General features: G+C 41.3%; 1 protein-coding gene across 10 annotated transcripts in view; it reads left to right on the top strand.

Moving 5' to 3' along the window:
- Positions 1-27743, top strand: part of syngap1b (synaptic Ras GTPase activating protein 1b) — a 138071-nt gene that overhangs the window by 94064 nt on the left and 16264 nt on the right. For 6 of the 10 annotated variants that reach the window (XM_056380916.1, XM_056380922.1, XM_056380915.1 and 3 more), the window contains 15 exons: positions 3551-3672; positions 9638-9791; positions 10145-10243; positions 12859-13098; positions 14453-14788; positions 14904-15048; positions 15786-15930; positions 16072-16308; positions 17303-17504; positions 18460-18662; positions 19245-19446; positions 19782-20417; positions 20880-21323; positions 21690-21863; positions 22246-22457. In XM_056380916.1, coding sequence (XP_056236891.1) covers positions 3551-3672; positions 9638-9791; positions 10145-10243; positions 12859-13098; positions 14453-14788; positions 14904-15048; positions 15786-15930; positions 16072-16308; positions 17303-17504; positions 18460-18662; positions 19245-19446; positions 19782-20417; positions 20880-21323; positions 21690-21863; positions 22246-22457 — 3551 coding nt within the window. Of the gene's footprint in view, positions 1-3550; positions 3673-9637; positions 9792-10144; positions 10244-12858; positions 13099-14452; positions 14789-14903; positions 15049-15785; positions 15931-16071; positions 16309-17302; positions 17505-18459; positions 18663-19244; positions 19447-19781; positions 20418-20879; positions 21324-21689; positions 21864-22245; positions 22458-23579; positions 26744-27743 lie in introns of those variants that run through there. The other 4 variants (XM_056380924.1, XM_056380923.1, XM_056380918.1 and 1 more) reach the window with 4 other exon arrangements.

Here is a 27743-nt window from a genome sequence, read left to right as displayed (position 1 = left end):
TATTTCAGCCTCTCTGATCGGATCGGATGAGCAAGCCTGAAGCAGAAGGGCGGAGTGTCACAGTGTAAATGTAGACTGCAGACAATACTTTTCAACAGACGTAGACAGGCTTCGTGATTTCCTCGCATCTTACTGTCAAACACCTGACACATTGCAGAAGAAGTAGACATCTTAAGAAAGAGTCCCAAGACTGCAGCCAATCATGTTAGAGTCTTACCTGCTAGCAGTGATGTTAACTGTTTATGGGAGAGTTTTGATCCCTGACTTTAGTCTTTAAGGCGACGCCTCCTCTCAGGCAAAAGAAGTGTTCCCTTAAAACGGCACCGAGCCTGAGGAAAAGCACTTTCTCACGGACAAACTTGGGGAACAAATGTCTCTTCACCTGCTGTCATTCCATAAACCCTAACCTGCTTAGAGGGATCCGTGACATGGATGAGTACAGTTAAAACACTAGAAGCTAGCTAATCAGGCGCACACAACTACAGATGTGACCTGAGCATCAAGGCACTTTACGTGAACAAGCTGTGATGCACGCCGCAGTTACGAGTTAGTTGTCCATCGGTCGGGTGGATAAAATGTTTGAGTAAACGTAGCAGCACTAAAATCTAAAAATACTCCCTTACAAGTAAAAGTCCTCCATTAAAAATGTCACTAAAGTAAAATATGTCAGGAGGATATTATCAGAAAAATGCACTTAGATCATCACAAATAAGAATACCCACAATCCAGGGAACGGGCCACTATTATAGTTCCAGTTTACTCTCTCACGGTCTAAGGTCACGTCTTCAGATGTCTCGTTTTGTCCGACCGAGAGACAAATAGTGAAATACAGTGTATTCAGTTTACGTTAATGAATGGTGAAGAAAAGCATCAAATCCTCACATTTAAGAAGCTGGAACCAGCAAATGTTGATGGATTTATGTGTAAAAAATAAAACATTTTACTGTTGTAGTCTGAAATATAAACGTAGCAGAGAAAAAAGTGCAATACGTTCCTCTAAATTATAGTGGAATAAAAGTATAAAGTAGTATGAAATACTCAAGTAAAGTGCAGTATAAGTACGTGAGTAAATGTGTGTTGGTACTCGGCTGCTCATTTTGAGCTTTCATATGAGCTCAGACGTTCATTTTCAGCCAAGTTTGACAATTAGTGTTTTAAAAAATGACTGTCTAGTTTCACACGTCCAGTAAATGTGGACAGCAGCAAATTGAGCCGAAACACTGAATGACAACAGTGATCTCCTTTTTTGTTCATGCAAACGTAGCCACTGGAGATGAAGTTGATGCCCCCCCCCCCCCCCCCCCCCGTCTCACTGTTAACCCACTTCATTGTGGTTTATTGTGATTCAGGCTTTTCTCTCTCTCTCTCTCTCTCTCTCTCTCTCTGTATTGAATACTTTTACTTCTTGAGACTTAAAGTGTCAGACGGAGCGGCAAATCAAATCAGATTTAGTCATGCAGGCTATTAGCTTGGAACCAGCAGATGGAGCCAAGTCTTTAGTCATATCCTCAAGACAGGCTTCAAAGCCATTTGACTCATGCCAGATGACGAGGTGTCATTTCCCTGCAGTCATTCTCCCACTGAATAATGCTGTTATGCTATAGGTACATAAATGATATTACTGTGAGCCTTCAGGATGCACCTGAAAGCTGAATGGGTGAAGCTTCTTGAGGGCAGGAAAATCATTAAGTGATATTTCATGCATGTTTTTCGTTACTTTCACAGTGAACATTGTAAAGTTTAAGGTTTGCAAACGTAAGAATGTCATTGTTTTAAAATGTTATTTGTGGAATGAAAACCCCTTTCATTTAGGCAGGAAATATCAAGGGCTGCAACTAACTATTATTTTCATTATTAATTAATCTGCAGATCATATTGTTGATTAACTGATTAATCGATTGGTCTATGAAAATGTCAAGAATTGTGATAAATGCCAGGCACAGTTTCGCAGAGACCGAGGTGATGTCATTGCATTGCTTTTTTTTGCATGAGCAACAATCCAAAACCCAAAGATGTTCAATTTGCAATACAGTAAAACTGAGAATATTATTGATAGATTATCAGAATAGCTGCTGATTATTTTTCTGTCAAACAACTAATCGATTAATTGAAATATCACTTTTTTCTAATAAATTCTATCATCATTAATTAACAAAAATGCCTTTTTGAATTGATCAGTGTGCAGGGCTCTGTAGTAAGAACTGGTCACACTTACAGGTGTAAGTCTGTCCGACCAGGTTCTTGGAGGCGGGATGGTCGTGCAAAGCGAAGGTCTTGTCTCAGTACCCACACTTGCTTGTTCGCGCTCTGCCAGGTAGAAGATGAGCGTGTCCCACTTTAGAAAAATGAACACACAATACACTTAACCTGCATTTAATGCACACTTTTCCCGGTACCACTTTGAAGTGGTGTTCAGAGCTAAGCGTATCCCACAATTCACCACGGGCTACTGCTCCGTAGCAGTCCCGTTGTTGGCGGCGGTGCGCCTGTACGTTGGTTTTAGAAGTTAAAGATGTCGGATGCAGAATTTACAATAATCATGTCCAGACACACAATGACGGCAGAACCTGCACAGATGGTTTTCACTTAATATTACCAACCGGTTCAAAATGAACTTGATGAGAATGATATGACAAATCTGATACTGTCAAGATAAATATTAAATATCATATCCTTTTATCAAAGATTTATAGAAATATGCATCATTATTAACATTGGCATCAAACAGAAACCGTTCAAAATAACGTGCTTCTAAATACTTGATTTAAATTGCTTAATTAATTGTGATAGTCCTGTCAGCTCTTGAATGTGTTTTTCCCTCTGACTGTAGCTGCAGTAATGTATGATTGATCGACTGATTTGTTCCGACAGATATCTCAGAGCCATGTACAGTATTTATATTTGCGCTCGTGGCGGGATGTCCTGGGCGCCGTGGCCATAACCAGAAATACGTCACACACGTAGACACCTGACTAATCGCCAAGCGCAAACACCCCAAGTGTGGGTATTGGGACGGACCCCGTGTCATCATGTCACTTATCAGTGAACTATTGATGGACTGTGATTTTTATAAGGACGTGTAGGACAGTCTGCACTCGTGTGAGACTTGGACTGCTGCTCTTTATGATGGACTGTGTGGCACAGCGCTGCCCACCACAGGATCTGTTAGGACACTGCAGTTCTTTGTGGCAAGTGGACATGTGTGGTTTCTTGTTCATAATAAATTTACCTTGTGCTCTCCCCCATCACGCATCATGTGTTTCATTTGTGTGTACATGTGTCTTCATGTGATTTTGGAACACACACACATCTGACACAAACCACACCGACCTCATGGGAATCATCTGCGTTTATTTCGTCATCATACTTGTCAATCTTCCTCTTCAAACCGCACCTGAATTTCCTGTCCTCTCTTCATCACTCAACCACTCATCTTCTCCGACTCACGCCGACCACATGTCCGTCTCTGTGACTCCGCGTCATGCACGTCCTCCCTTTTCTTTTCCATCTGTTTGCCCTTGTTGTTGCTCTCCTCCTCCACCCGCTCCAGAGTTTCCTCAGTAGAAGGTTGAAGGGCTCGATCAAGAGGGCTAAGAGTCAGCCCAAACTGGACCGAACCAGCAGTTTCCGCCACATGATCCTCCCCCGCTTCCGCAGTGCCGACCAAGACAGGTCAGTGACTGAGTGTGTGTGAGTGATTTCGAGCATTCACATGTGGATTAGTCTGCTGTGTCTGGCTGTGTTTGGCCCTGCAGTGTGTAGCTGCATTTATGTATGAAATCTGTTTCTCCCAGTCTGTTTGTGTAATGCATGCTACAGCATCTCAAGCAATTCACTTTCCCTCCTGCTTATACAATCTAAAGCATCTTTCTGATTGAAACTGGATGTTGCGATGGGCCATGATGCAGTTAGTGGTCATTTAAAACCAATTCAGGATCAGTGTCAGGAAAAAGTGCAGGTTTTATTAGATGAGGGGAAGGCTGCGCAGGAATGTGTTATGATGTTTTTGAGTTAGGACCAGAAGTGTGTTTACTGGAACACGACAGTCTGATGTTTTCCTGGAAGATGGAGGGAAAATTCAAGAATTTCGCATTTTCCAGTTGACTGTTTTATCGTGGATCCCTGTGTGACACTGGTGACATGTCCAGGTTGTCACCCAAGTATGCATGCTGGGCTCCAGCTCCTGTCAGGATAAATGGGCAGAATCTATCTATATATTAGGGATGATCTGAAACCATCTATTCCTTCCCAAATACTGACTGCGACACTTGGACTTGTGTATCTGCCCATCCCAAGCACCTGATACCGTTGCATTAAAACAGCTGTATTCTACTAAGCCTGTGCAGATGTGATACGATTATCATTGTTGTATGGCATCATGCACTCATGTTTAACATGAACAAATACATGAATGCCATAGAATCTTTCTTTTATTATCTAATTTGATTGACAATCATAAAAAACATCTATCTATCTATCTATCTATCTATCTATCTATCTATCTATCTATCTATCTATCTATCTATCTATCTATCTATCTCAGTCTCTATCTCTTCTCATTCTCTTGCTCTCTATCTCCATCTATCATTGTAATAAATTGTGGTTTATTTTACACATTCATGTCCCACTGCAGTGTCACACTCAGCACCGTTGCAGTTTCTCTGCCGGGCCGATGAAAAAAAACATCCCCGCTCTCTCCATGGCAACCAGCAGACAGCCATATGGCAGCTGTATAGACCATAATGAGTCAGTGGGAGATTTGCTTAATTATACCTCCTCTGTATCCTGTACATAGCTGGGATTCTTCAGGCCCAGCAGCACCAGAGGTACATGGGGTGTTTTTAGGGAGAAATCCTTCAGTTGGTTGGACAGAAGTTTTTACAGGGAGGTTTTTATTTTGAGGAAGAAAACAGGAATAGATGGAAGAATATATTATATAATTTTTCAGGTTTACAGGTAATGTTATCTATCTTTACTGTGATTATTTTCTCAATTAATCAAGTATCTGTTTGATCGATAACATTTGATAAAATGCTAAAAAGACGACTCGCTCTCCAATCAGATGAAGTCTGACGTCATGCTTTGCTTGTTTTGTTCATTCACTTTATTATCCCATCACAATTAAGAAGCTGGAACAAAAGAATGTTTGAATTTTTGCTTGAAAAAATAAAATGCTGATTAATTTCCTGTCGAATAGGGTTGCACAATTTGCAAGAAGAAAATCATATTGCGACTTCAGTTGGAATGGTTGTTTTTGTTTTTCATTTTCTCTGAAAAGAATTGAAAAATGTGATTTTTGTTGAGTCTTGTACCAAACAAACTTGTTCCTTTCTGTCCGGAGAATATGATTTGTAGAGTGGGGCGTCCCTGTAGCGCCACAACACTTTACTATTAATACTGTTGTGACACATTTTACCTTCATTAAAAAAAACTGCAGCTCCTGCAATTTGGATATTGCACTTGGCCATTTTAATTATATTTTGATTAATTGTGCAGCCCCAACTAATTGTTTCAGCTATAATTTTATCCATCCGGTTTATCTGTAAGCTCCCACTGGACAGCTACAGCCGAGACCAACTCAAACTTCAAATGTGAACAAGGTCATCTTGATAGTTTAAACACGGGGCAAACGTGCACTCAGGAGAGAACCTTTTCTGAGCCAGGTGTCTGCCAAGGTGCATTTCCACATGATTTATTCATTTGGAAAGGTTGTGAATGTCTATTATCCCTGGTTGGTCTGAGCAGACACAGAACGGACAAAAAAGTCAAGAGTCTTGTGAAGTCGAGGTTGTTTGCCAAGCCCTCACGGCTGATATCCATTTTCACTGCTCCTGGTTTTCTCTGGATGTTTTCTGTCAGGGATGTCGGTGAACATCTGCAGCTTTGTTCATTATTATTCCCTTTTTTTATCTTTATTCATCCAGGGAGGGTTTGCTGAGAACACATGCCCTTTTTTGGCATGGATTGAAATTCATGCAGCCATAAGCATTTCTCCGACAACTGGCTCTAAAACCTGCTCTGATATATATTTTTACACATCAGTTTCTTTTCACTGATTTGTCATTGTAGTTTCTTCCTATACAATCCTGTAGGCCGCTCTTTCACTCAGCTCCTAACTCTTATGCTATATATTTGCCTGTGATGACCTAAATAGATTGAGAGCATTTTCTGGGTATATTCATTATTGGTTAATCTTTCAATTACTCTTTCAATTAATCAATTAATTGTAAAGCAAACTAGTGATATGAAAAAAATGGTGTTGTCCTTTTTGTCAGCAGACAGGTTCAGTGTCCTGGCAATTAAGAGGTTTTACTGCCCCACAAATTAGGGCACATTATGTCCTTGTTATCAATTAACCTGGTGATTACTTTTTTAATTAAATGATTAATTGTTTAGCCTATAAAAATGTTGCTAAATAATGAAAAAGCCCATCACAATTTCCCGCAGGCAGAGGTGATGTCTTGTCCGACAAACGGTCGGGTCGGGTTCTGTTAATATTGACCATTTTTACCCGATGAGTGACAGAAATTAATAACCAGCTGTTAAAATTGTTAGTAATTATTTTCCATACATTTTTTTGACATATCCAAACAGCCTCTCATCAACTCCAGTCAGAACTTTTTGAATAAGAATCGTTCTGAACCTTCTGTTATCCTGCTCAGATTTGACTCTTACATACAGTGCAGGGTTACAACTATGATTTTCACTATCAATCAATGTTGTTGCTCTCAATTGATCGAGAAAACAGCTGTCAACTGTTCACTGTGTAGTCTTTGAAAAGTCAGAAAATAGTCAAAACTGTTCATCACAGTTTCCCAGAGGCCAACGAGGCATCTGTCCTATGTCTTGTTTTGTTCGACCAGCTGTTGAAAGTGAAGATACAGTGATAGAAAACAGAGAGAAAAACATTAAATCCTCACATTTGGAACCTGCTCCTGAAGAATCAGCCATTCAAACTGTTGGATATTACTTTTGTCAGACATGTAGCTTTCAGCTAGCCTCTCAATCCTTTCAATATTAGTTAAACACTACTAACTCTGCTACAAACATTTCTTTTCATTGTTTATTCATCTGTTGACCATTTTATGATTTAGTCATTTATCATCAGTGACAAAGAATCGGGATAAAATGTCCAGAAAAGTTCAGAAAGTGCAACAACTGACCCTCTTGTGATTTCTCACTCTGACCAACAAACTGTCCAAAAATCACAGATTTTCCATTTGAAAGGATTTAAAACAGAGAGAAGCAGCTGTTCACTGCAACGAAGCACAAAACAATAGTTCTCAGTATCACCACATTTCTTTGAGAGTTTTGAATCTGCTCAATCAACCCTTGTGTCTAGTCTGTCATTACTGCTGCTGAGTGTTTTCTCAGATGTGCGGCTCATCAGTCGTAACGTGTTTGCTATAATTTGCAAGGTGTGTGTGTGTGTGTGTGTGTGTGTGTGTGTGTGTGTGTGTGTGTGTGTGTGTGTGTGTGTCGTCTTCTCACTGAGACTTTCTCTTCCCCATCACTTCATCCACTCCGACCTATTCACATCCTTCCTTCCCTCCCTCCTCTCTTTTTTCCTCTCATCCTCGCTCTCACTTTCTTCCTGTCCAAAGGATCCACTGTTTATATAATCAACGTGATTTCTTCTGAGAAGTCTTCTCCCTCGATCGCCCACCCCTCACCTCTGTCTCTATCAGTCTTTCCTTCTCTCACATCCTCTCCTGACCTCCCCCACTCTCTCTCTCTCTCCTCTCCTCTTCTCTGTATTCTCTTCAATCTGACTCATTCCTTTGGGTCTATTTTTATCTCTCCCTCCCTCTCTCTCTCCCTCTCTCTCTCTCCCTCTGTGTTTCTCTCCCCCCTGGTCCCCTACATGTAATCAGTGCTCTGTTGATGAACGTTATGATTGAACATAGACAAAAGCAGTGCAAGCGCAGGGGAGAGGCAGAGAGTCGGATGCAGCACGGAGGATAAACAGTATTTTTTTCTACAGTATCCTTCTCCTTTTTTTTCCTCCTTTTCATCCCCTTTTTCTTCTCTGAGGGGCTTCATCACACCTGACCGTCCCTTGTCGCTCTCTGGTTAGACTAACTGTGTCATCATACATCTGTCTCAGTGACTCTCTGCTGAGCTGGTCTGTAATTTTACCTACTTCGTGTGTGTGTGTGTGTGTGTGTGTGTGTGTGTGTGTGTGTGTGTGTGTGTGTGTGTGGGAGGAAGTGTGTAGGTGAGCATGATGGCTGGGCTTTAGTGGAAACCCTGTTCACTTGTTAGTGTGAGTCTTTTGCATTCTGTATCCGTGTCAGGATTAATGATATTATTAAGATTATTTGAAAATATCGTGTGTGGAGTTTAAAAATGTTTTGCCTGGAGGGAAAAGACTGGATATATGTGTAAAGACAGCTGTGCAAATACTAATTCCAAAAGTTAAGATATCTGGTTAATATTTAGTGCAGTCCTCTTAAATCTTTGGTTTCCAAACCTGCAAAAACAGACAAAACTGTAATGCATTATGAAAAAAACCAAATATCCTTTTGATGTTGTGTATTTGATGATATGATACAAGCAATCATTTACATTTCAAACAAGGTCGTAATGAGTGTTTCACAATAAGTGCACGGGATCAGAGTCACTTTGCTGTCCACTCAATCTACTGGATTTTCTTTCAAATTCAACCAATGAACCTTGTGGCAACAGAGGCTTGATGTGTCTGTTCACATCACAGCTGTCTGTTAGATCACTTAGAGAGACACTTTAAGGGATTTGCTCTATTTTTCAGTGGCTGACGTGTTTTTCATCTTTCTTTCTCTTTGCCTTTTAGTGATACAAGGTTAATAGCTTTGACTAATTATTAATTACTTGCTGTCACTGGCAAAAGCAGCTAAAATGTTGAAAAGTCAGATATATGATAAAGACAGTGAAGGCAACATCTTAGCAGGAACAATTGAAATGTAAAATATATCTTACGATTGTGTCTTAAAAGAAATATAATTGCATTTTTAGGATAGAAATATGAGGTTTTTCCTGATGGCAGTTTGCTTTAAGACCAATGTCTTTTTCCAGGTGCTAGATATTTATAAGTGATGTGTTAATGTTGTAGGTAAATACATTGTGTATCGCTGATTGTCAGTACACAAATACAAAGATGAAAAGAAACGTTGGTTTTGATGAAATCAACCAGAAACCTCCGCGGCTGAAAAATGAAGCCAAACTGTAGTTCCTCTAATAACCACTTGAGGCTCCAGAAGCGAGGAAACTTCTAGAGCAGAGATTTATGTTTACAGCCTGATAAAAGAAAAAGACAGTGTTGGTCTCTTGTAGCTAGCTTCATGAAAACTGTGCAGGAGAGAATTTTTATATAACTCATCCATTCCATTTTCTTTATTATGCAGCGAAATCTGAGCTTCCAAACCGCTGTACAGAAACGTGTGACGTCACAGAGGCTACGTCCATCTTTATTTACGGTTTATGGGTGAAATCTGCTTCTATAAAACCCACTGAATTTTAAAAATTAACATGGAATATTTGGACAAAAACCATTTCTTTTATATTTTTGTGCGCAGAACCGAAGCGTAAGCCCATCTTCAGTGAAAGAGCTCTTCTCTCTCTCCTCTCCACATCTAACTACAACTATCCCTCCTCCCAGGACCCGTTTGATGCAGAGCTTCAAAGAGTCCCACTCCCATGAGTCCTTGCTGTCTCCCAGCAGCGCCGCTGAGGCGCTGGACCTCACTCTGGACGAGGACGCCATCATCAAACCTGTCCACTCGAGCATCCTGGGACAAGAGTACTGCTTTGAGGTGAGAACTGAGCTGCACAGTGTGGACAAGCAACACCACACTCACACTCACAGTGAAGTGTACAGAGCAGTCAATAGCAACAAAACTCTTGTTTCATCCTCACAAGTGACACTGATGTGAAATGAAAATATAATTTTTTTTCATATTTTAAAAAATGGAAGTCACAAGGAAAATGAGCCCTAGTCCCTGTATAATGTGCTGCAGGAGTCTGTTAGATTGTCCATCACCTTTCCATTAGTGGAACATGACAGAGGTTGAGAGTGAATGCAAGACATTGTTTTGGCGCCTTAGTTGCAGTCTCCATAGTTACTAATGGCTGTGGTTGTTGAATTTACCATTGGCTATAACCTCAGGTGACTACGGCATCGGGAACCAAGTGCTTTGCGTGTCGCTCAGCTGCAGAGAGAGACAAATGGATCGAGAACCTGCAGAGAGCTGTCAAGCCCAACAAGGTGAGGGGAGAGAAAGGGATGCGGTAGAGGAAGAAAAAAAAAAAAAGGATGATCCCTCTGTCTGTGTGTCTCTCTCTCTCCTCCCCGTCTCCCGTTGTTGTCTGTTTTCAATAAGAGCGCACCGCTTCATTTCTCTGTGTGAACTCCATCCTCGTGTCTGTGTGTGTCTGTGCTGAACAATTTAGCTGCTTCTCCAAGCAAATATTGAAGCTACACGAGGCAACGTTGCAGGGTGGAGGATTCAAATTGCTGTTTTCGGGAAAAAAAAACATTGATATCCACAAATCAGGTAATGTGATGTCAGTAAATTGCACACAGCAGGCTGATGTTTACCAGCCCAGCGTGTCTGTGATACATGATACTTCAGGGTACTGAGGGGACAAAAGGTAGAAGATCTAACGTTGTGAATCCTGCTTCCTCTCTTCCTCACTGCTCTTTAAGAGACATCAGGCCTCATGCAAGAAGCACACATACGGACAGGTTCGCTCTTAGGCGCCATGTTCGGGTGATACAAGAGAATTTGTGGCATTCATCAGTTTCTTGAAATTAGAATTTTTCTTTTAGGTGTGAACTAAATTCACAAGTCATGTCCAGATGTCTGAGTTTAAATATAATACTGAGAGGAAACGTCTCGCAGTGTGACAGCTGCCTCAGGTCCCTGTCCAGGATCATTGATGGTTGCACCATAAACCTGCTGAGGCCTACGATATTCCCTCGTGACTGTCATTTCCCCCGTTTTTTAGCATGTGACTTTATGTCCCTTCCCTCTTCATTGGCAGTTTTACTATTTTCTAATTATTTCGGGTCCTCTGATATGACTCCTGACACTGCTTAACTTTTTTCATTTTCATTTTCTTTGTGTGCTGGTTTCCGAGAGCAGGACTCGAAGCTCTGCGATGTGAAATTCTCCCTTTTTCCTGTTTGGGTTTGATCAGGTAGCCTAATATGGCCGTTTTAGGGGCACTGATTATACCAAGTGATCAAATATCACAGGAACAGGTGGCGTTCACTGACCTTTGTGACAAGTTCGTCCCGTTGGGAGAGTTTGGTGAATCTGACTTGTATGAACAAACCCCTAATCTTTAAGTTAAGAATAGGAAAATGTTCTTGCATGAAGCCTAATGTCAGTGTGTCCATATGATAATTAATTAGCGCAGATGAGAACGCGCTTCACTGTGTCATCAAGAAGATAAGATTTTGTATTTTCTCATGAAAATCTTTCCTCGTGCAGCTTTAATGTACTGTGATTTAAAAAAGAAAACAAATCTCAGTCCTTCATATCAGCTCAGAGCTCAAACCAACATCCTAATTCTCACCCAGATTTCATAATTCTGTGAAATTGTCCCATATGTCCCCGCTGTGTTATTAAAAAAGTGAACGGGCATGCAAGATATGCAGCTTTGATGGCAACCAGAGACTTACAAGTTATTAAGCAAGACTGAGTTGAAACATCACCCGAGCTGAATGCCTTGTCCAGATGCTCGGGCTGCGGGGGTCCTGGCTGAGTCACGGTGCTCCAAGGACTCCATGTGGGGGCTGTCTCCAAAATCCCCCCCTCCTCCCCCTAAACAACATGCACCGAGCATCTCGGAGCAGATGCATTGACAGCGATAAGACTCACTGCAGAGACAAGGACTTTTAAATTCCTCTTTGAACTTTGATTGTTTGGTGTTTTTTTTTTTTTTTTTTTTTTAAAGCATAGCAGCCACTCCACCCTGCTTTAGTGTTTTATTAGTTTTTTGATAGTGAAATCGAGATAAGACCGAAACTAGGGAGGATGTAACGTATCAAGGCGGAGGACTCGAGCCCATACTGATGTTGCTGCACTGTATGTGCACTAGCAAACTGAGCCACCAGATGCCCAGCACATTCAAACTCAGAGGTTTGGAATTAATTATGTCTTGTGTTTGGCGCTGGTTATCAAAGAGCATACAAATGGAGAACTTAAGAGCTATGGATCTCGCTGATGCTCACGCATTGAGCTGTCTAAATTAGGACTCAAATAGTCTGAAGCAAACAGGGGGCTAACAACAATGGCATTTCAGCCCAGTTGAAATGACTCAGCCCCCCCGTTCGCTGAAACATCACTCTGCAATCAGCGCGGTACTCTCTCCTCCCATGGGGGATGTCAAATATAGCTTGAGCTTTGTGATCATGATTAGGAAGTGTAGCTGTCTACAGAAACATTACCACCATTGTTTGTCCCCTGTCTTTGTAGCACATGTGCATTGTGTCATTTGTCCGTTTGTGCGTTACTTTCTTCAGCCAGTTAGACCGCTCTTCTCCTCCTACCCTTCATATTTTTTAAATCTGTCTGTTGTGTGTCTCTGTCGTGCCGTCTTCTGTCGCTGTATTAAAGTCCAGAGTCGATGGCAATTTATCAAGTACAGCCACAGTAGATCAAGCACCATGTCACCTGCCATTTCTTTCCTGTCGTTTACTCTGTTCTCCAGCCGCACACACTGTCTCTGCTTCTATATCTTCTTTCTTTGCTGTTAAACATATTTTCCCCTGCATCATATCCCCTTTTCTCTGTAAAGCTTTTTTTTTTTAGATAATGACTTCTTTTATTAGATGCACTTGACCTTATTTGACCTTACTTCATCTCCACGCAGGACAACAGCCGGAGGGTGGACAATGTGCTCAAACTGTGGATCATCGAGGCCCGCGAGCTTCCAGCCAAGAAACGCTACTACTGCGAACTTTGCCTGGACGACATGCTGTACGCACGTACCACCAGCAAGCCCCGCACTGACACCGTTTTCTGGGGCGAGCACTTTGAATTCAACAACCTGCCAGCCGTCCGCAACCTACGCCTTCATCTATACAAGGAGACGGACAAGAAGAGACGCAAGGTGACAAAGAGATCTGCAACATGGAGGTCGGAGAGCGGCTAGTTTGTTATAATAAAATCAAGACAGAAGCAGTGCAGAAATATTTGGTTTATTTTAGCTCCCTGCTCCATAAAGCTGCACTGTGACTCAATGGGAATACAATTACTCACTCAAATATAGATACAAGAGCATTTTAAAGTGGCTATAATCCATATTTTTATAATAGCAATCTGACGGTGTGAAAGGGATTGAATCATCACCTGAGTCTGCAATCCCCACAGCTCTATGGAGTTTTATAACAAGTTTTCAGTTCATTGTTTATCTGTCCAGCCCCAAGGTTAGCGTCATTGTCACCAACAGCAGGCAGCTGTTTACGGAAGCAAAGCTATAAAACCCCATTTCACACTACCTGCTCACAGACACAGCTAACAACTAGCTGGTGAATGTAGTGCAGCATTTAGCAGCTAAAGAGTCAGGAGTTGTTGGTGGAGACCAAAAGCAGAGCTAAAAAAGAACTTACTTTAACCACTTGGCCAGAAACACGACTTCAAATGAATGATAATTTAGCTTATGTGTAAACAAGCACAAACTTCCTACGTTTCTGGTTCCCCAAAGTGGCTAATAATTAAATTACTGCAGGTTTAAAAAAAAATAAGGGAATAAAAATACTGAAACACTCAAATATAGAGGTGAGTTTTAGTAGAAAATCTTTATAAACCCTGGAACAGCTCCTGCTCCTCCAACATTTTCACAACAGAAATGTGCAGTTTTGTTCAGTAGAGCATCATTTCGACAACAGCAAAGAGATGCTGAATTATACTGTGAGCAGCAACAGTAACAACAAAACAGTTATGCAACGTCCATAGTTTGAAATGGAGGGAAATTGTGAGTGTTGTCAATCAGCTGTGCATCTGTCCAAAATGAAGTGTCGGCTCAAAGGAAAAACAAAAAGCCAGAAACAAAGGTAATAATTAATGTCGTAATCATGAGTCATGCCATGGATGAAGAACCCTATAACCCCCCTGCTCATTCACAGCATTTTGGCCATTTTCTGTTGTTTGACAAGAAAAATATTTTTTTTTAGTTTGTCAAAAATAATACATTTTAGAGACAAAAAAATTAAGTGAGTCACAAATATGATCATTTTTATTACTCTCAATTTAGTAAAAGAGTAGCACCACCAACAACTAATTTCTAGCTTCAAACAACACTCCAGGGATCCAGTGTTAGTCTTGCTCCTCATTATTAATTCAGGGCCGCAGACTTGAATGAACTTCTCTTCATTTATTTTTTTTACATTTCACAGTTTTGTAAAATACATTTCTTTGACACATGGTTATCATGACTAACATGTGCTCCCCCCTCCCCCCCTAAGGAAAAGAGCACATACTTAGGGCTTGTAAGCATCCCCATCTCAAGCATCACTGGACGTCAGTTTGTGGAGCAGTGGTACCCGGTCATCCAGCCCAGCGTCCTCACCAAGGGAGCTGGTGTGGGAGGGGGGAAGATCATCAACGCATCCCTACGCCTCAAATCCCGCTTCCAGACCATGAACATCCTGCCCATGGAGCTGTACAAGGAGTTCGCAGAGTACGTCACCAATAACTACCGCACCATGTGTGCCGTGCTGGAGCCCGTGCTGAGTGTCAAGAGCAAAGAGGAAGTGGCCTGTGCGCTGGTGCATATACTGCAGAGCACGGGAAAAGCTAAGGTACGGGACACTGATTCCTCTGTTTGACCTTTTGGTATCTGCCAGACTGATCTAAAAATGCTTTTTTTTCATCAAAACCTTTAGAGCAATAATTGAGTTTTTTCTGTTTCTCCAGGATTTCCTCTCAGACATGGCGATGTGTGAGGTAGACAGATTCATCGACCGAGAACACCTTATCTTCAGAGAGAACACTCTGGCCACCAAAGCCATAGAAGAGTACCTCAAACTGATTGGACATAAGTACCTCAAGGATGCTATAGGTGAGCCAGAACAGCAGGGTTCTTGACCTTCCAGTTTAGTACTGTATAAACTAAAGCAGCTGTGAATTGTTCACACCAATTTCAAGTTAATTTCAGATTCAGGAGATGAACTTTTGGAATGACAAAACTTTTAATTAAAGGGAAAAAAAAAAAATCTTCTCTAAGATACTGTTTCCCACTTTCTCTTTTGCAGAGATAGTTTGGTTTGTTTGGGAATTTTATTATTTTCCGACTTACCCAGAGTCAGGCGGGTCTTTCTTATATTTCCTTGTGGAATTTGAAGAAATATTGAATTATGTGATTATCCTAGCTCAGCACAAGTGCCTGATATCGATGGAAATAAGAGGCAGCTCTCAAACATAGAGGGAAGGGAACGGCTTAATATTTTTAGCACACTGTGCAAACTCCTTGTACATAAAACTGGTTATCCCAGTTTTATGCATGAATGTTTGTACAAGTACACATAAACACCTGACAATTACATTAGGAGTTGGGGCTACTATTTCTAGCATAATCCACCATCTGCAGATAGTACAAGTGAAATAACTGACTAAATACCTAAACTATCCCTTGACTTCTTTAAGGTAGCAGGTAGCTATTAGCCTCCTGGTTTTGCAGCCATTATTTAAAATGGACTATAATGGATTTCTTTTATATTGTTGGTCGTTATTGTTGCTTTCTGTATTAACAAAACTGAAGATGCTGTTTTGCTGTTACTAATAAAATGTCATTTGTAGGGGAGTTCATAAGGGCCTTGTATGAGTCAGAGGAAAATTGTGAAGTGGACCCCATGAGAACGCCACCCTCTGTACTCCCAGACCACCAAGCCAATCTCCGAATGTGCTGTGAACTGGCACTCTGCAAGATTGTCAACTCCCATTGGTCAGTTGGAAAAAATTATAATAATCCTTTGTATTGAGTGTGTTTTTTCCTCGCTGCTATATTAAAGATACATGAGGCTTCAGATGCAGAAGTAGAGAAACTCGCCACAGTTTGTGTCTGATCTGACGTGTCCCTTCACAGTGTTTTCCCTCGAGAGCTAAAGGAAGTTTTTGCCTCCTGGAGAGTGCGCTGCGCTGAGAGGGGTCGGGAAGACATCGCAGACCGCCTCATCAGCGGTTCCCTCTTTCTACGCTTCCTGTGTCCTGCCATCATGTCCCCATCTCTCTTCAACCTCACCCAGGAGTATCCCGACGAGCAGACATCACGCACACTCACGCTCATCGCTAAAGTAGTGCAAAACCTGGCTAACTTCTCCAAGTCAGTTTTATTTCATTTTATTTACAGCTCTATCGCTTTGCAGCCAGTCGCTAACCAGTAGATTACTATGTGCTAGACAGGATCTATGCTAAACACAGAAGCATCAATCTCTTCTTACGTTTCCCTTTTTTCTAAACTGAAATTTTAATTCTGTTTTCCTTTGTTAAGTGACAAAGAAAGCTGGTCATCATTTACATAAAATTTGCTAATATTTTTATATTTAAGTCTCCCTTTCCCTGCAGTCAAAATGCTCATAATAAGATCGGAAGCCATTTTGAAATAAAGTAGTTTACCTGCATTCAAAACTATATTTAGATCATAATAATAACTAAAATCTTTATATAGACACAAGCTTGACTGAGACAATGGACACAATAGTAAATGACAGTGTCATCTGCGTATAGGCAAAATACCCGACACCTGGAACATTTGTACTCGGGTATGTTGATGAAAATGGTGAATATTAGTGCCCCAAAAACTGAACTCTGGGTTTCACCATAGGAGACATTCATTACTGTTTAGCTGCCAGTTTTTCTCTCTGACGCTGAACCTATGAAAAGAAGCGTGAATAAAAGCGACCATATGTCGCTGTACACACATGTTTAATGGAAGAGTGACTCAAGTTTTTTGCTCCTTTTCCTCATTGTGCAAGAAACTTTAAAAGTTTAGTCATTAAACTGATAAATGCTAAAACAACACAGTGTCATCGTACAACAGATCTTTTTTTTACGCAGGAATCACTGTGTGATTTTAAACAAACACATTTGCATATGTTCATGGATTCACACCTAAAATGTATTGTAATGTTTTAGCCTTGAAAACAATGGTAGTTAGAATGGAGGACATTTTTGTGGTAGAAACAGAAGCTCTTGTTAACAACTATCATAGAAAACGATTTCAGTTGACATTTAATGTGTTACTCAATTGTTTTTCTCTGTCACTTTCTTTCCTCTTTCATACCACCCACCTGCTTATCTCCACTTCCCTCCTGCAGGTTTGGCAGTAAAGAGGAGTACATGTGTTTCATGAATGAGTTTTTAGAGATGGAGTGGGGCTCCATGCAGCAGTTCCTGTACGAGATCTCCAACCTGGACAGTGTCAGCAATGCAGGCGGCTTTGAGGGATACATCGACCTGGGCAGGGAGCTGTCGATACTGCACAGTCTCCTATGGGAGGTGATGTCTCAGCTCAGCAAGGTGAACACAATTATACTCCATTATAAACTGCATCCATATCATATTAGATATACTTAACATTGTAAGATTCCTTTCAATGATATGGCAATTAATGACTATCTTAGGAACATTATTTAAAAAACCAATAACATTTATTATTTTTTGTGCCTTTTCATTTAGTATCTTAATTTGATATCTCTTGGTTCAATAATCATCATTCCTTGATTTTCTTGCTTGTTATTTGTTGCTAATAATGCTGTATTTGTAATCAGTGTACTATACGCCACGATAACCCTAACCCAAAAAATAATATAAGGACACATTTTCTAAACATATACTATTGCATTCACATTTTTATTTTATTTTTTATTTTTTTACGCAGGATATCTCTTGGGTTTTTCAGTTATTCATTTTCGTCATGTGCTAATGTTGCTATATTTTTAACCACATTGCGATACAGGGATTGGACATCCACATTGTTCCCTCTCGTGTATAGGGGAAAAAATAATAGCTTCACATGACAAAAACAATGCAGGGTTTAAATGAATTTGCCAGTGTTCAGTCAACACCTTTCTGACAACAAAAATCGTAGTTCTTTCTAAGCTGTTGCAGTGAATAACAATATGTTATAACAGGAGTTCGTCTTATTGTGTCCACCCCCTGTACATCACTTCAGCTTTTATTACCCTGCTGCCAAACTAAATCAAATTCAGACTGGATATATCACTTGAAGCACTGAATTTCAACAATTCAGTCTCTAAAATGTCTTGCTGTTCTCTCATCTGAAACGTTTTGCCAAATGAGGCTGTGAGTCATTAATCAAAGTTGAGCTGTCATTAACTTTTACAAGCACCAGGTGAGCGGAGGTGGATACATGGCATTTTAATGAAACCCCTTGCATTGGACATGAAAGGAAAAAAAAGATTATTTTATAACTCCGCAGCAAATCTCATTTTCTTTTTCCTGTTAACCACAGGATGCCATCATAAAACTGGGTCCTTTGCCTCGCCTCCTGAATGACATCAGCATGGCCTTGCGTAACCCACACCTCCAGCGGCAGCCCAGCCACCAGACAGACAGGGTCCCGGAGAGACAGACAGACAGGCTGCTGTCACGGCCGAGCTTCAACAGGGGCATCTCGTCCGAGTTTCAGAATCTCATGATGAGGGATCTTAATAGGTAGGCGACCTCTGTGATTATAACAGCTTCACAAAACATCTGGGATTTTACTGTCATTTTTATCACCAGCTGTCTTTGATGTCAAATGCTTAAACTTTGATTGTTCATTTCTCTGTTCTTGTTTTTATTCACTGGTGGAAAGAAACATGTTCAGGTTTAAACATTATAGACCTACTTTTAATCAGACAGAAGAAGTTACTAGTTACTAGAGATTTGAACAAATGATAGGGTTGTAAATCCCAACAGGTTGTTAAAGATTGAACCAGTGGCTCCTCACCTTGTGGCTTGTGACCCGCAGAGTCATTAGCTAATTGTGTATATAGTCGTTAAAGTAGCGCTGCCTTGACCAGCTCCAACCATAAAAGCAGCTTGAATGCAGGACATGTACTTGTGTTTTTCCAGTATTTGTACTTTGACTTTAGTAAAGGATCTGGAGACGTCTTCCACCACTGCTTTATGCAGTTTTGGACCCGCTGCCTTTTGAACTATTATTAACCTGTTCTTGTGAAGGAGTGTAGGAGCACGTAACCTCGTAGTATCAGTCTGCAGCTATTATCGGCCTTACTCGCTGCTGTTCTCCAGCTCTATAGATATCACTCGCTTGCCTTCCCCTACCTCCACCGGAGGGGTCATGCCATCCCGCACCCAGATGAGTTTTCAGGACCGTGACCACCCTCATCGAGCATCCTCCAAAGACATGTTTTATGTATCGCGCCCTCCCCTGGCCCGGTCCAGCCCAGCCTACTGCACGAGCAGCTCGGACATCACCGAACCAGACCCTAAGGTGAGTTTTATCACACTGACTTGGGGAATCATCATCCCATCCACTAGGTTTATCTTTATCAAAGTGAGGTTAGTATGGCGTGCATGTTAGTCATACTTAATAGAATCTGCCATCGTTTGACCGAGGCTGTAGTATATCATGACATCTGCTTTTTTTCCACTGATTCACCACGCAACTCATCCTAGCGGTATTTCCTGGGAAATACTTTGAGGCATTCCGATATCCAGGCCTCGCGGTAAAAACACCCGCACCACCCTCACCCATATCATCCGTGGCCACCTAACATAACAAAATAACATGGGGCACATTAGCCTCTCATATCCCTTATTATCTAGGTGCTCAGTGTCAATAAAAGCGTATCTATGATGGACCTCCAGGATTCCCGAATGAACAGCGTGTCTAACCTGCAGTCGGTGGAAATGCTCAACTCCTCCCAGGCCTCCATCGCCGGCATGGGCAGCTTCGGAGGGCTGAGCAGCGGAGGCGGTGGCGGCCTGGGGTCGGGCCTGAGCAGCCAGCTGCGGGCCGGTGGGAGGTTGTCAGCTGGCTCTGGCGGCTCCAGCATGTCCGGCGGCCTTCGGCTGAGCCAGCTGAGCCAGATGGGCACCACCACCGACTCGCTATCCCAGCAGCAGCAACAGCAGGCCGCCGCCATGCGCTACCCGCTTTCCTTCCAGAATCCCCTCTTTCATCTGGCGACTGCTGATGGGCCTCAACAGCAACAGCTCCATCACCAGCACAGCCGGGCTCAACCCCCAGCACCCCTGCTCCTTGCCCCAGAGCCTGAGCCTTCTCACCAGACCTACATCCCACAGTTCGCCCACGGGGGGTTCTCTCGCAGTGAGGACCTGTCCACCCTCAGGACCAGGGACAGTCACCTGGGCCAACCCAGCATCATCCACTCACACAGCTACAGTGACGACTACAGCAGGGCTGACTATGGACGCAGGCAGATGTCCATGCACGTGCAGGTAAATGTATGTTCGCTGTGTTCCGGTGTCTGTATGTAGAGTTTTATTCTGATGACATAAGCAAAACTAAAGATATTTCATTTACAGAAATATCTACCAGTTTCCTAAACTGGAGCCCTAAAAAAAATGGGTCAAACAATTAATCGATTCGATCAAAATTGATGCCAATGGACTAATCAATGAATTATTTCAGCTCCTCATTTTGAATTATTTTCGAATGATCGATTTTGTCGTCTGATAATCCTTCATTGTCATGGATCTATTACTCAAGCTGGACTTCCTGGATCATATTTCATTGTTTCACTGGTACCTGAGGCAACACGCCCAACCTCCGCAGCCCCTTGCATTTTTTTAAGGCAGAGCTGTTTTCATTCTGACCGACCACTGAGTTCAAAGCTGCGTCATCTGCCCCAAAAGACAAGTGAAAACACTGACGTATTATTTCCTTGTTTTCTCTGTAAGGATAACCTTCAACAGCAGCAACAAATGATGGGCATGACCTCCCAGACAGGAACATCCCACTCCTCCCTGGCCACCACGCCACCCTCCACAGTCCAACCTGTGCGCCAGAGTTCTGTTGCCCCGCCTCCCACCCAGCGCGTCAAATCCCAGACCTCCCATCAGCTGTCCGTCAGTGCGGCTGCTGCTCCCGCTGCTCCGTCTAAAACACGACCGCAGAGCGGGAATCTCCTCCAGTCACCAGAGTCTGGCTACGGCGGCAGGCAGCACGGGCCCCGGCAGCTGTCCGTCAAAGACAACACTGCCCCGGGCCTGCCCCACCAGCAGAGCTCTGTCAGGGAAAGCCAGAGTCCGCAGGGAACCGCCAGTCAGAGCACTCAACAGTCACCACAGCAACAGTCTCAGCAACAGCAACAACATCTTCTCAAACCCACCATGAGCAAACAGGTAACATCTGCACACTTTAGATTTATTTTCCTCCCTTTGTTCTTCTCTTTGGCGATCTACTTTTTTCTATCAGCATCTGTTCTCGTGGATATTTCTCTACAGCGTCTCAACAGAGATTTCAGTTACTGTATATGGCTTTTCACTGTGTGTATGTGTGTGCTTCACTGAGTAGAGCGTGGTTCTAATACTGTCAAGATTAAGGGCTCGAGTCCCACCAGGGACCAGCCATGCTCAAAATATATGAACTCATGCAGCTCTGAGGCACTTTGAATAAAAGCCTACTCAAAAATCACTTGTTATGAAACTGACTTTCATCCACTGAAGAACTCATGTTCTCATATTCAGTGTGCTGGCCTTTCTTCCTAGGGGTCCCAGTCTCCATCCACCCTCAATCCCCCAACCCCAGCCAATGAGCGAACAGTGGCCTGGGTCTCCAACATGCCTCATCTGTCAGCTGACATTGAAAGTTCGCGGATTGACCGTGAAGAATTTAAACTGAAGGAGTACTCAAAGAGCATGGATGAGTCACGCATGGACAGGGTAGGTATCATTTCAAAGTTTCAGAGCTGGCCTTTAAAGGAAAAACCTTTTTTATTCATGTTTAGTAAAATGGAGGAACATTGAGTCATGTCTGTCATTGCTGAGCAGATGGCGCTCAGCTCTGGTCTTAACACAGAAGTCCAGAGGTCTCAAATAGTGTGGGAAACAACAACCATCAGCCAAATGTTCATAAATCTTTTTGCAGTGTTTGGTGTATTCACTGTACCTCAGCCACCCCAACTTTCAGCATTTGGATGCTGTTTTCTTCTTTACAGTTTGCATGAATATTCATAAGAACTAAATTACATAAACTAATGCCACTAATCCCACTGAGAAATCAAGGCTTGTAAAAATCTAACCTGTCTCTCTATCTCTGCCTCAGGTACGGGAGTACGAGGAGGAGATCAACTCCCTGAAGGAGCGCCTGGTGATGTCCCATAAAAAGCTGGAGGAGTACGAGCGGAGGCTCCTCACACAGGAGCAGCAGACCAATAAGATCCTCCTACAGTACCAGAATCGACTTGAGGACAGTGAGCGGAGGCTACGGCAACAGCAACTGGAGAAAGACTCCCAAATTAAAGGAATAATTAGCAGGTAAATGGAGGCTGTTGTTGGGCTGGAGGGCAAAAGACAGCTAAGACGTGGTGTTTTATAGGGAGGCCATGGGCGGCCACATTGACTTTATTTTTGTTTATTATGCTGCCTTTGGTGAATAGATGAAATGAGTTTTCCTCCAAAGTATGTGGAAAACGTGACATATTCTCTCAGATTAAGATTGCTAGCATTCATTAAAATGTATTATACTTCTGAGGAGTCAGCAGAAGCAGAAGTCTTTGCTTGACACAGTACAACTTCAGTATATTGGATTCTATTTAACAAGATTTAAACATGAGCTTGAATCAGTTCTTTCCAAAAATACATATATTGCATATTGGAATAAGACTCTATTTACCAGAGGTTGTTATCTTGCAAAGAATATTGCAGTGTAGGAGGCTGGTTTCAGTTTCATTAAGTACTACAGCCCTGGGAACAAGGCAGAGAGCTATATATTGAAAGCCAAAGCTGCAGACATGTAATGAGTGACAAATTAAATGAGAGACTGTAATATGGAGGACGGAGATCTATATCCTCTTTGATAAGCATGCAAGGCATGTTCCCTTGACCGCTGGTTCTTTTCAACTGAGTTAAAGTGGACAAAGGAGTCTTTGATTGTCCTCTGAGCACTTGTTGTAGTAAATCTGCTATCATAACCTCACAACATGATCACTCGTTATTCAAGAGCGTCATATTCGGGTGACTGCGGAGAACTCCAGTTGAGTCCTAATTTATCGAGTGCTTGTGTGAAATTGTAATGGTGCAGTTTTTGAGTGCAGTCTTTAGTTTTTATTGATCGACCACAATAATTAAGTAGTTGTTGGGAAAAGAGTGAAATATTGATTGTATCTCACTTGTATTCAGGCACGAAAACCAAATGTTTGCTATGCTGTGAGGACTTCTGGAGGATTTTAAGTTGAGTGCACATTAGCATTGCTGCCCAAATGTAGTTTTATTTTTTATTTATTTATTTCTTTTATTGTGGAAAGAGTTCAGTTAAAAGACTCTGTCAGGAAAAGAGTACAATATGTTCTTGTTCACGTATCGTATAATAGTCTGTGGTCTGCAACTGAAGGGTGGATATCTGTGACAGAGAATATTGCCACTTCTAATCCACTCCAGGAAAGAAGACATGGAATGAAGACAGAGACAGTCCTGCTCGTCTTTTATGGGAAATCATCTTTAACCGCCTAACCTTGTATATAAAACCATCGTTAAACACCTTCCCGTGTCCTTGTGCTGCTGCACTAATCATCAGCCATTTTTATGAACACAGCTCTGGCTTTTAACTGGATCTCGGGGTCATTTGAGATGATTCCACTTAGCTTAATTTTCAGTTGACTCTCCCATGAGATTGCACTGTAAAAGCACAAGAGGATTGAAAATTTGATAACTTCAGAAACATGTCTGCACTTTTTAAAGCAACACTAAGTATTGTTTTGGACCTTCAGGCACAGGACTACGGAAGACCATGGTTTAATATAAGCTCTTCCATTTTAAATCAAGGTAAACCACGATCACTGACGGACAGCTGATGTATCTTTCTACATAGTGAACATGGGGACCAAAACCTCTCTCCTTTTTTTGTACACACATACGATGCGATGGTGTAATACGAAGAGGGGAGAAAGTCACAGACAAAGCTTCAATCAGTCTGTGAAAGATGAAGATTCAAGCATAAAGGCGTAGAGGAAATATGCCACCTAATAGAGAAACTATATCAGAGCACTTAACCATTGAATACCGCTCCCCTGGAGCACGAGCTTAAAGCGAACACAGCGAATCTGCTTCACACATAAAGCATCTTGTGCTGGAAACTGATATTTCCAAGGCTTACACTTGTAACTTGTGTGACTTTTATCATTTGACCACACAAGGATGAATTAAGTAGCAGATCTGGATGCTTCCGAGTCAATTTTACTCACAATTTACTGAGCCAGACCATGTCATCGAATTCATATCAAGACTTGTGCATCATCTGGACGTGTTTGAATCTTAATGCACATAAGAGCGATGCAGTGCAGAGAGTGTGGATGCCAAGATATGTGGTCTCAGGCCATCATATTGGATCGATTGGACTCCAAAAATCTTAGTGAAATGACAAGTGTAACCATAGCCTTATGTTTCTTTCATCTTAAATTGAATTTTATGTTAAATTTTCACATTCAGATCCATTATTTGGATGCAAATGCAAGCTCAGGTTCTGCAAAAAGGAGCGGTCTTGAATTCACGGCTCCTGTGTCGGCTTGAAAAAATCTCTTCATCTGCAGAACAAAAACACTTAGCGTTGTGTTTCAAGTTTCAGAGATTTTTCTTTCAGAGAAGCCTTAATGTTCTGTGCATAAACTTTTACTTTAAGCTCAGAGCAAATCCAATATCTGTCACTGGACCAGATACACTTTTTGTTCTCAACAATCTAATTTAAACCAAAGCCAAATATTGAGTTTGAAGTCATGCTAGGTTAAATCCACTGAAAACACTGAGTCCACTTTACCTGTAGCACTTTTATCTATATTTTCTTTAGGGTAATGATCCCATTAGTTGGCTACGGGCTCTCCTTTTCTTTTTCTTTTTTTTTTTTTTGTCAAAATATTTTAATGCATTTTGGTAATTATAAATATGAATGAAACTATTTATCTTCCCCAAGCTGTTTGCTGTGGACTGATATACATTTGAGAGATGCAGCGAGTTGTGCAGTAGGGGGAAAAAAATGTATGGTCTTAATTGTACCTATCATAGTAATAATTTATTTTTAACTATAATCCATAGCATATTAAAGTCTGTGATGCAAGAGCCATAACAATAATAATATATAAAATATATATGAATTCTATTGAGAGTGAGATTATAACTATTTTTACTTGGCAATAGCTAACGTTTTAGCAGGAGAAGCGCAATAATAGATACAATATGTCTACATGTGCTGTGTGTGCGAGTGCACATGCAGGATCCTGATGACGTATATTGTATGCATTTTGTGTACATAAAGAAACAGTAACTTCCTGCCAAAATCTTTTACCAGGTGCCATCCACAGTATCTAAACAGAGAAAATAAAGACCTGGAATACTGTAAAGTGCAAAATACCACAGAGACAACATGACAACAATGACGTGACTCTTTGACAACAGTATGTCCTGAAGTGTGTTCTTAAGTTCTCTACTTGTTTTTGGCTTATCTGTACGGTGTTTGTGAATTTATCTGCATTTTAAATGAAAGACTGCAATGGATATTATTTATTAATTAAAGCGAAAAAGATTATCTTATATCTGTATGATTTTGCTGTATATGCTTGGTATGACTTTGACCTGCAGTCCGTCATTGGTGGTGTCCAGTGACATGGTGATCAGAGTAGTTGTTTAAGAAAGTTAGACAGTTTTGTCATTTAACTTATGCAGTTACAGTATGATTTAAATATTACCATTAAAAGGGCAACCATCTTATTATTTTTCTTTTTTCCCTCTCCAGAGATATAGATAATACTCTGGTGTCAGTATATCTGCCTCTCTTTTGTAGCAAGAATATATTGATAGGCTGTATAGATTGTACTACGGCAAAACTTATGTTTAAATCTTGCAAATGAATTCATAGTGGTGATGAGTTTTGGCTTGATGTGTGTGTGATTGACATGGCTTGTAGCAACAGCCAAGGGTTTATATTCACTTTGTACAGACCTGTGTCAAATAGTTGCAAATAATTCTTAGTTTGTTTTGACCAGATGGGTGGGGGTCGCCCGCATCGACACCAGTCCGATGCTGAGAGGTAAGTTTTCAATCAGACACACGTGCTGTGATGGCAAAGAAAAGAAAGTATTTGCAGCTGCTGTTTGATCCAGGTCTGTTGTTTCTTTCCGTTGACTTTACATTAACTCTACATCCTATTTGACACCTTTGTCTCTTGCCTTTTTTCTCTGTAGCAAAATATTCAGACATTGTGACCTCATGTTGGTAGATACACACATTGTTTTGACTACATGTACGACTTGACCTCAAAAGCACACTACTTGAAGTACAACTGGATATAAAAAGCTTAACTTTTATTTCTTTTCTTTTTCTTTTTGTAACATATCACCCACATGAATCATTGTCTGCCTTTTGAAGTCATGTCAAAATCTTAATGCTGTATGCCCATGTTACATTCCATTGTTTTCTGGGACAGTGCTAATATTTCTGTCTGTGCTTATGATTGATTCTTTTCTTTTTCCTATTCTCTTCTTTTGTAAAATAACTCTCAACACTGTACATTATTTATGGAATAAAACATCCAAACACTTATGTTTGAAACTTCACCTGTGGATTTTCGTTCTTTATTGTCGAACATGTGCCTCTCTGTGTTCTGAATAAAAAGATATGAATGTGCTGAAAAATAGCTTTGAGTGACACACTATGACTTGATATGTGTTATATTTATTCTGCGTGGTGGCAATTCAATGTTCCTGTCAACTATTTGATTGGCTTAATGAACACATGAGTGACAAGCCTTTCAGTCATTTTACCAAGACAAACTGACATAAAGTTGTAAAGTTACTCCTTCATGCACGATTATAAAGGGATAATATTCCAGGAAGCTTATTTCATGTCAACAAATTGCAAGGATGTTTATTCTGCTGCGGTAAAATGTCAAGTGAAAACCTTGTAAAACAGATTGAAAGTCATGAAAGTGATGCAATGAAATCTTTCATGTGAAGAAGATGTCTTTTTTTTTATTCACACTAACTTCTATTTGGCATCGATCACCACCATTATAATACTCACAGTTTAGCCAGTTGGCTGCGTAACTGCAAGATAACCCTGTGTGAGAAATATCCTTGAATGACCCTATCTGGAGTAAATCCCTGGCACTTGGATAATCATGAGAGCTGGGAAACCTGCGCTGTCCGCTGGCTCATGAAAACTGCAGCAGTAAGCTCGCTCATATCTGTGAGCGGAGTCTTTGAAATGATTAGTCAAAGGATTTTCCACCAGTGGCTTGGTCAGTCCACGTTACATAAGATGGGCAATTCCCTGGGGATGATCGGGATCTGTTACTGAACCATTCACTTCAGATAACTTGGAGTAATTGTCCACAGTTGGCCGTAATTTGCGCTTTGAAAACACCTTAAATTGGGAAAAAAGGGCTTTGATGAGTCCCATTGCGGCGAGAAGAAAAAAAAAAAAAGAAAAAGAAACCACCAGTGAAAATTGGCAGTGCCTCATAAAGCATGGCTTTGGTTACTGCTGCTCAACATTTGCATGGGCTTAAAAGATTGAGCTGCTCGTCAGATTTGGGATTCAGATTTAAGATACAGG

The sequence above is a fragment of the Seriola aureovittata genome, chromosome 7 (genome assembly GCF_021018895.1).
Source record: "Seriola aureovittata isolate HTS-2021-v1 ecotype China chromosome 7, ASM2101889v1, whole genome shotgun sequence".
NCBI classification, from domain to species: Eukaryota; Metazoa; Chordata; class Actinopteri; order Carangiformes; family Carangidae; genus Seriola; species Seriola aureovittata.
This window is presented reverse-complemented; position numbering and strand designations above follow the sequence as displayed.